Source organism: Trachymyrmex septentrionalis, unplaced genomic scaffold, assembly GCF_001594115.1.
Source record: "Trachymyrmex septentrionalis isolate Tsep2-gDNA-1 unplaced genomic scaffold, Tsep1.0 scaffold37, whole genome shotgun sequence".
NCBI lineage: Eukaryota > Metazoa > Arthropoda > Insecta > Hymenoptera > Formicidae > Trachymyrmex > Trachymyrmex septentrionalis.
This window is the reverse complement of record NW_017305536.1, coordinates 3,488,074-3,498,356: the sequence shown is the minus strand read 5'-3', so window position 1 is coordinate 3,498,356 and position 10,283 is coordinate 3,488,074. Positions and strand designations below refer to the sequence as shown.

Sequence of the window (10,283 nt, the reverse complement as noted above, 5' to 3'; positions counted from 1 at the left end):
GAATATTTTGCTCATTAATTGTGAGATACTAATACAGCTCTCTGATTGACATCTTAAGGCTGTACTTAAGACAATGAGTGCATTCTGAACGACAACCACTCACTGAACTCTCAATCAGCTCTTTTATCTGATTGGCATATTCCATTAGATCCTAAAATATAGACCAATCAGATAAAAGAGCTCACTGAGCGGTTGTCATTCTAAATGCATCTAATCTCAAATATAAAAATCAACTATAAATATTAGCCTTAATTTTTATATCCAGCATAAATTCAGTCGAATATTTGTAATTTTATTTATCAACACCTGGTAAATTTTGGTGTAATTTTCACTTCATTTCAAAATACACAGCAATTGGTGCATCCAGAAGCACAACCGCTCACTGAAAGCTCAATGAGCTCAAATCGTTTATCTGTTTGGTCTACATTTTTAGATCTAATGGAATATGCTAATCAAACTGAACGCTCAGTAAGCAATCGTGCTTCTGGAAGCACTCATTGGCTGCGTTCAGCGAACTCAACAGTTGAGTGAGCGCTCGCTGTTATTGGTGTATTCTTTCGGATATTGTCAGCAATCGACTCCTTTATATCAGGCGCAAAGCGATTGGTCCGTTCGGCCGCGTCATTTCCTCGCGCCCGACATCGTGATTGGCAGATCAGCGTGAGCGCGCCAATGAACGCATCCGTTGCTAACGTTTCCAGAGGGCGATACGTCGGGATGAAGCATGGAGGTATATTAACGGTGCCTTCGTAAGTTGGAGTAGTTTCGCCATTTTCTCAGTGTTTAAAGCCGCCGTCGTTACGCCTATTGCCTGTCGTTGTGGGCGTCAACTACCGCCAAGGATCAACGGTGTTGGTGTTGCGATTACGAGCGCGAGCGCAACACCTGGCACGGCGTCATTACGCCAGGCTGCTATGAATCAATCGCGTAATTTCACGTCGCTGCTAAATCCAAGTTACCTGCAAAACGCTCAGCAGCAACAGCAGCAGAATGCAACCTCGGCGGCGGCAGTGGCCGCAGCGGCTGCCGCGGCTGCGGTGAGTGCCGCGATCGCGAACGGCACCCAGACGAATATGAACACGCCGAGCCCCGTAACGCAGAATCGCAAACGGGAAGCAGAAGGTGAGCGTCTCTACTCTACTTTCCTTTCTCTCAAATCTATTCTACAATGTATGCTTTGCTTTCTATATTTTTTCGTTCTCCACTTCTTACCTCTACGATCGTTTTATATTCAATCATATTTCTTGTTATGTTTCTTATAAAAATTATTCGAACTCTTACGCAGTGTGTCAACTTATTCGTGATATTGATAATTAATTTCGAATTACATAAATAATGATAGTTGTAAAGTTAGGGGCTTATTCTGTAATTTGTAACAACTGTAACGATATCGTTACATTGCCGTTGTACAGATTTTGTATATAATAAAAAAGCTGCGCAATTAATTTAACTTTAACTTTAATTTAACTTTATAATTATATTGCAAATACTAACAGCTATATGTGTACAATTATATAATTGAGTAGCTGAACGTCTGATCAAAAATATGTATTTCTGATAGCGACAAATGTTGAATCTAATAATGTGCGTATTATTGAAAAACAATATTAATAGTCTTACATTATATTAATAGTCAACCTTTTACGCAAAAACGTAACTTATCTGAATAATACAATCCCAAATCTATCCTTGTCTGTGAGCTCACTGGAGGCTGCTGGAAAATGGAAAGATTAGAGCAAATTTTGTTAGAAATATTGCATATTCGCTGTTTGCATGTATCTATTCAGTTACGTGAATTAAAACAAAATCAAACTTAGCAAACTTGATATGTAATTATTTCTAACAGTTTCTTATTTTTTCCTAAATTTGTCGATTAATTTCTGGCGACAGAAGACAAAGAAACAAGATAAAATGTAAAAAGTAGTATCTAAAAAGCAAGAAGCAGTAAGCAAAGAGTACAGTTATAGATTGGCTTTTTTCCCGCAGGAAGCAGAAAATACCATAACGCTAATGAAAAATTTAATTCATGCAAATATGCAAGAAACATTATCTATTTTGATACTAGCAAAAGAGAGAGAGTAATATTAACCATAATCGATATAAGGGTTTAATAAATCTAGATATTTTTTTAATTATATATTATAAAAAATTGGTTATAACAAATATTTCTTATAATTTTATATAATTTTAAGTTACATAATCTTATTTCTTGGATTTTGATCTTTAAAATGAAAAAAAAATTATTTAATTATATTTATTTTACTCAAAGATATATTAATTTAAAGTACTGGACTTATCAGTTAAGGAAATTTCAGAGCAAATACTGATCAGAATTAATTTATCATAATTACAATTCTTGTAAAAAACAAGAAATATTTCTATATTTTGATATATTTATATATATGTTTTGGTATAAATTCGTGATTTAATGATGAGATTTTTTGCAGGCGATGGTAAACAGGATAAAGAATCTAAAGATGTAGAACGTAAGAAGAGGAAAAAGACTAGATGGAGTGGTAGCGAACATGACAAAACATTTATACCAGGAATGCCGACAGTACTACCGACAAATCTGACTCCTGATCAGGAGAGGGCTTATCTCTGTAAGTTTCTCTCTCTTATACACGTTTACGATATATATCTTCTTTAGTATGCTAATACGTATGGCTAGGGAACCATTTCAAATATTTTGCTTCTGTACATAAGTTTCTGAAACCTAATTTATAAGAGTAGATGGCTATGATGTAAGTATATATATCAATAATAATTCAAAATTCGTGGAGGTAAGCATCAGATTTCTTGAGAGATGTATAAAATCACCAAATTTGGCAAGAGGGATTGCCAATTTTGCTGAATAACTAAAATCTGACCGTCGATGCATTTTCAATATCATAAAATTCTATTGTATTAACTATATTACATATCATTTAGATACATAATAATATAGCAAAAATTGTATATCTTACAGTTTTTTTCATATAACTAATATTGAATAAGTCACATAAAGCGTTACAAGCTTTTTGACTTTAGAAATATTCAAGGTTCAAATATATGTGCAATACATTATTACTTTTCTGAGACATTATTTTATAGAATGTATACGGCTTATTTTATAGAATGTATACGGCAAATTGGCAATATCTAACTGTTGGGGTTTCCGCCCCCTCTAACCCGTTGGTTTACAGTTCAGCTGCAGATTGAGGAAATCAGCAGGAAGCTACGCACTGGAGATCTTGGCATCCCGCTTAACCCTGAGGAAAGGTTTGAAAGAAACTTACATACCAAAAATGAATATTACATATCTACTGAACATACAGCAGCCCGTAATACAGGAGCCCTAAAAGATATCTCTGTGGCTCAGGTTCAATTAGTGTGGGAATACCGATTTGAAAACGTTGGGCTTGATTAGAGCCCCCATGCAACACAGAAGATGAATTTTGATAGTATTGGTTTGCCCTAATCAATCTTTTTTAATATTTCATTTTTATTAAACACTGCTACAGCTATTAAATTACGTATTTTTAAATTTTTTTTCTAAGAATTAAGTGTAATATATATAACAATAGCTTTTAATAGATTCGTATAATGAACTGTATTAGTAGCAGTGTTTAAAGAGAACAGTGGGTATTCTAGTTCATATATCTTATATAGATACATTTTTGCACACATAGAATAACTCTGAGGTGACCTATCGTAATCTTTTTCTAATAATCAGTCAAAAATTATGCAGTATTAGCAATCAGATATTTCAGTATTCGATGTTTATGAATTTATCGCTTTATGTATGGGTCATCTTGAGTGAAATTCTGTCCCTCTATTCAGGCTGCCGTGATTTGCACGGCATATTTTAAAATTATTATAATAATTTTGATGCTAATAGGAAGATTGTAATCGACTTGCCAATATTTATTGCTAATTACAACCTTAATGAGCAGATTTCAGGAAAATATCGGTTTATTCTCATTCTGAAATTCGTAATAATTGTAACAAAGAATTTAACGTTACTTTCAGGTACAGGTCTTAAATAATAAATGCATATACTTTTTCTAATAAATTAATTTATTCCAATAGGTTTAACTTTTCCAATTTTAGCTGGAACCATTATTTTTATGTCATTGTGTTTCCGTTAATACCATAGTAAGACATACCAATTGCATTAATAACTAATCTAAAAAATTATTTCTAATAATCACAGGATCTGTCTTAGCAGCTGACATCATACCGATATCTGCCGTGCACAAACGCGCAGTCTTCCAGTGGTTGCCTACTATAGAATACTAAATATATAGCTATGCTATATTCGGCAGCGACAATTTTTCTATTCTTTATTTTGATACCTTGATACTGTTAGAAATTCTATAATATATAGTTCTTTTATACTTTCTGAAAGAAACGGTCTTACAACCGATTACATAAGCAAACTGATACAATCATGCAATGACTTCCTTATAGTACACGTTTACAGTTGGATATATCTTACTATTATAATACCTATTGAGATCATATATTACTATTATTGAAGCAAAATTATTGAATGTTGTAAATTTTTCTTGTAAGAATTGTATATTATCCTAATACTGCAGACAAAATTTTCAATACAAAATATTCTTTTTGATAGATGAATTTAAAGTATAAATTTCATAATTTATTAAGGAATTAAATTTTTTTATCAGATAGTATTACATTTACAAAAAAAATCCGTACTAAAAGAAAAATTATATAACACTGACTTATTATCAATTTTTTAAATCAAGACCTATATGCATAAGTCTCTGTTCTAAATCAACGGTTCTTCCCCACTTATATATTCATACAGTCATAGTAGGGTCAGGTTGCTTGTACGCTAGTACCATCTTGATAAAAATTTATATCTTGATATGGTATTACTCTTTTTATTTTTCAGATCCCCATCTCCAGAGCCTATTTACAGTAGCGATGGTAAACGGTTAAACACGAGAGAATATCGTACAAGACGTAAATTAGAAGAAGAACGTCATAATCTGATTCAGAAGATCCTTAAAATCAATCCAGAGTTTAAGCCACCACCAGATTATAAGTGAGTTATACGGATGGATATATCATTTACTTCAATGCAAATAACATATTTAATAAAATTTGTTTCGTAATATTCATATTAATTTTTCTTTTTTCAGACCACCAATAATACGAGTTCATGATAAAGTAATGATTCCTCAGGAAGAGCATCCTGATATAAATTTCGTTGGTTTGCTTATTGGACCGCGTGGAAATACTTTAAAATGTAGGCATTACAAGATGTACTTCGCAAAAGGATTTCGATAAACTTATAAAATTTATATAATTAATAATCTCAATTTTTATTTATTGTTTTAAAATTGTTTAGCTATGGAAAAAGAAACTGGTGCAAAGATTATAATCCGTGGAAAGGGCTCTGTAAAAGAAGGAAAAGTTGGTCGAAAAGATGGACAGCCTTTGCCAGGCGAAGACGAACCATTGCATGCGTACATTACCGCAAACAATTTAGATGCAGTGAAGAAAGCTGTAGAACGAGTATGTATTATCGTTTTAATTTTTACATAATCTTCTGTTTCTTATAATTGGAAACTAGGGATGCACAGGATATCCGAAAAGGATTGTCGGATATCTGATTTCTGGCAACATATCCGGCCGAAACTATATATTGAAACGACATATATAATGGTAACGAATATCTGAAAACTTTTATTATCACTGATATATTTTTTAGAAATATATTGAACATTTGGCAAATATCCGATATCCGGCGCCGGATACCGGATATAAACTATACAGGCATGAAAGATACAGAAAGTTTCTGTACCGAATACATAAAGAGTATTGTTGAATATGATAGTATTAAAATATGATAAGATAGATAAAATAATTAATGTAATTAAATGTATTTATATATACAGATTCACGAGATTATTCGGCAAGGTGTAGAAGTGCCGGAGGGTCAAAACGACTTGCGACGTAACCAACTACGCGAATTAGCTTTGTTAAATGGAACATTACGCGAGAACGATGGACCACGTTGTACCAATTGTGGGGCTTCAGATCACAAATCTTGGCTGGTTTGTGAAAATCATGCAATATTTTATTGAAAGGATCTTTTTTACTTTTGTAACTAATATATATTATCGATGAAATTTTAGTGTCCCGATAAACCAAATGTGACAAACAACATAGTGTGTTCAAGTTGTGGTGGTGCAGGACATATTGCTCGAGATTGCAGATCAAAGAGACCTGGTCAGGGAGGTCCAGCAGCCGCTGGAATGGGAGGAATGGGTCAAGCTGGAGATAAGGCCAAAATAGATGAGGAGTACATGTCGCTCATGGCGGAATTGGGAGAAGGCCCGCCACCGGATAGATCAAAGACGGGACAAAATAGACAGACTCCCAATCCAAATTATCCTGGACTTTTTGACAGGTACAATTTTTTTCCTTTTTTAATTATCTTCCATTATTACACACTCTTTTTCATTGAACTAAGTTGAATACGATGATCGTTTGTCTTTTTCAGACAACAGCCACCTCGCGCGTTAATGGCAGCTCCGGCTCATCCTCCGCCGCAGATGATGCAGAGCGGCCCAATGATGCCTCCACCAGGCATGGCACCTCCACCGTGGAGCCAAGGAAGCGAAGGAATGAACAACATGAACATGCAATGGCAACCGCCAGTGAGCATGCCGCCTCCGCCAGGCGTGATGCAGCCGCCACCACCGCCGCCCGGCTCCACTACGCAGCCCAACATTCCGCCGTTAATGCCGTGGATGACAGGTAACAATCAACCACCGCCACCGGGCCAAATGCCGCCTACACAGATTCCTCCGCCCGGGATGGGCATACCGCCGTGGCAGCAGGGTCAACAGGGTCCGATGCGGCCACCACCGCCTGGCACGGCACCACCTCCGGGATTTCCCGGTGGCTGGCAACCACAACAGATGGGCGGGTGGCCACCAGCTGCACCTGTCCCACCTCCGCCTCAACAACAAACTCCTGCGCCACCCGGAATTGACCTGAATACGCTGCCGACGTTACTGGCGCAACCACCTCCGCCGCCTCCACCCACCAGTTAGTCCTAATCATGTAATGAATAACTTCCGATCTATATAACGAGACGATATCATTGAGATAGAAAAAAAGTTTGAAGAAAATGAAAAAATGGAAAATAAAGAGTAGGCCCCCAGGAGGGCCTAATTCCCATTTTGAAAAAATGATCACGATTTTCAGCGCTTCTATCTTTGGTCTTACTTGAAGACGAATTAAAAAGGATTATGTGATGTGGGGCGGGCCTACTCAAATCAAGCAAAATGCGAGTCTCTCTCTCTCTCTCTCGCTCTCTCTCGCTCGCTCGCTCACTTAATTATTCATTCTTTCTATCACAAATAATTTATATTCGTTTACCAAAGTTTTCCTTTTACATTTATTAGCTTTGTATGTTTCGTGCGCTTTCTTTATTTGATTAATATTTGTATAGTATAAATAAACATTATACTATAGTCATTCATATTACGCATTAAGAAATTTTGTTTATTGCATCACTATACTAATATTTTAACAACAATTACGCGAATCATCATGACGATGAGTGTGTAGAGCACCGTGTCAACATGTTTATGACAAACATGTTGACACGGTGCTCTACACACTCATTGTAATCCATGTTTATTGTCCAATTCTCAGTGTTATAGTAACACTTTGAGAACATTATGTTGATGACTTCGCATCTGTAACAATTTCAATATTCTACATATAACTTGCTTTCATACAAATTAAACTGTTATTTCTAAGGCTACTCTCGTATTCTTCATAATTGTTTTTTAATAGCGTTAACAATGTTATCGCCATGCTCTAATAAAAATGAATCGTTGCGAGTATCTACTCATTCCATTTCAAGCGATTCGTCATCATCATTGTTTTCGCTAAGATTATACACCTCGACAGTTTGAAATTCAAGTTCAGATTCAGATTCTAAATGTTTTTCATCGACTTCGCAGTTACCATCCTAATAGACTTCATGTTGTTTACTAATAAAGTTATGAACGAGTCTTCAAATTGCAAGATGTTGGCTTCGTATTTCGAATGGCATGGTTCCTCACTTGATCGAAAAAGTTCTCTATTGAGTCCTAATTACAATAACGTGCTTTCACACTCATAAAATCATACTTACATTTCAATATATTCCCAGTTTTTCGAAACCTTTCACGATTAAGAGCCAATTTTTTAATATAGGACTGGTGTGCACTATTCGCAGTTACTTCACATCGTAATTCATTATCACTAGTCGCAGTACCGTTTATACTGAGTCGAACAGATCATTACAAAAATTAATAGTTTCCTATGTTGAATATCATTTTCATCTATTCGAATCATGCTATTGTCCTTCATTGTTGCTATATCTATTTTAAATAAAATAATTTTATTCTCAATATTTTCATTTAAAATGATATATATGTGCATACTTCTTTATTACAATTATGATATTACTATTTATATTTTAATCTTGCGAAAGTTTCAATATAGCTCGCTACCATTTCTTAAGGCTTGTGTTGCAAACCTACTAGATCTTTTGTCGTTGTAAACTGTTCCATAACACTTTATTAGATGTGGAGGATTAAATAAATGAGCAATTTCGTAATTTCCGATCTTTGTAAGTTGCAAATTAAATATTCATTTCGTAAGATATTTGTGTGTTATGTGTACTACATATTACTACATTTATAAGTAGATATTACCTTGTATTTTTCCTTCAAAATGACGCTCCATTTCTGTCTGCAGTAGTATCTGCTTCATTTTAGAAACATTTGGAGAGCCCAGATAGTCGCTACGATATGGAAGCCTGCTTTGTGTATTGCATGCACGTGTTTTTTAATGCAGCATACTAATTGTATTTGTCGCTTTGGCACAAAAGTTATACGATAAGCATCTTCCGTGTTTAAGCCACGCATCATAAAACCAATACGTGATCTGCAGGTTTATTAATACGTTTGTTGCCCCAATCTTTAAAACCACATGGTATCCTTTCGATCATATGGGACATTTGATTGAATTGAAATTTCATCCTATATTAGTATGCATACTTTGGCTGCGTTCCATTTAACGCTCACAATGCTTGAAGAATCATTTCATTCTTGTTTATCAAATGTTAAATAAGGATAAATGCTCGTAAATATTGCAAGCGTTAAGAGCTTGGAACGCAACCTTTGTTTAATAAATAAGTTTTTCGAGACATGTTCTTCAAATGTCGCAAAATCAAAAAGTTCAAAAGTTTCGGGGCTAAAGATATCTTTTGAAGTATCAATTGTAAAGTTCGTATGCATGGAATAGCAGAAAAAACTTCTCGTAAACACGTGCGAGCACGCTTCCCTATCGTTTTATACAGCGTCAGAGCTAAAACCTTCTGTTTTGTCTCATACCGATGTCCCTACATTTTAAAAGATAAAATTAGAATGAGAATATAAAATAAGTATTTTATTTTATTATGGACATACATACACAATAAAGCATGTTATTTCTTTTAAGCACTAAAAGAAGAGATTTTTAAAACTACAGTAACTACAATAACTACTACACAAATTCTGCCTATACAGACATCACAAGCAAGTCGCGTTAAGAAGTAACATCGTAGTGACGTGTTTGTCAGACACGATGCTATCAGGGAATGTTATTTAGGCACAGTATCACATTAACAACTATACTAATAAGAAGCAAGATATACACTATGAAGTATATTATTTAAAAAATATTTAAAATATTTGTATTTATATATTAAAATATTTATATTTTCATGCATATAATTCAGAAATATATGAGTGCATCGCAACTTAAACATATTGATAATATATTCAAGCAATAAGACATAAATGTAATACATGCAATCCTGCTCGATTTGCACCTCGATCTTGATACAATTCGGTCCAACTTTTCGTGAATATTTTATAGTATACTTTTTCAATAAGCTTTAGCGTCTTGAAAACATAAGGTTAGTACACTACTATTAATGATATAATTAGTACATATAGATTAATAAATACGCAATAAAAAATAAATTATAGGAGTCACCGCGCAATAAAGGAGCAATAGTACGCAAATTAACAAATCACGTCGATTTTTAATTAATAAATAAAATATAAGTTGAACATTTCGGCTCTAGACTTGAGCCATCTTCAACATAATTTATAGTTAAAAATTTAAAAAATTACAAAGAATTAAAATATGGTCGTATTTATGTTATCAGTCAGATTTACAACTAATACACACACACACACACACACACACACACA

At 34.3% G+C, this 10,283-nt stretch overlaps 1 protein-coding gene across 1 annotated transcript; it reads left to right on the top strand.

Moving 5' to 3' along the window:
* The first annotated feature begins 731 nt into the window (after positions 1-731).
* On the top strand, positions 732-7,371 carry LOC108750430 (splicing factor 1-like). The gene is made up of 9 exons (XM_018489856.1): positions 732-1,122; positions 2,448-2,603; positions 3,186-3,261; positions 4,904-5,056; positions 5,154-5,260; positions 5,363-5,529; positions 5,913-6,071; positions 6,153-6,427; positions 6,521-7,371. The coding sequence occupies exons 1-9, from the start codon at positions 915-917 to the stop codon at positions 7,074-7,076; spliced, it is 1,857 nt and encodes a 618-aa protein (XP_018345358.1). The 5' UTR covers positions 732-914; the 3' UTR covers positions 7,077-7,371.
* Positions 7,372-10,283: the final 2,912 nt, after the last annotated feature.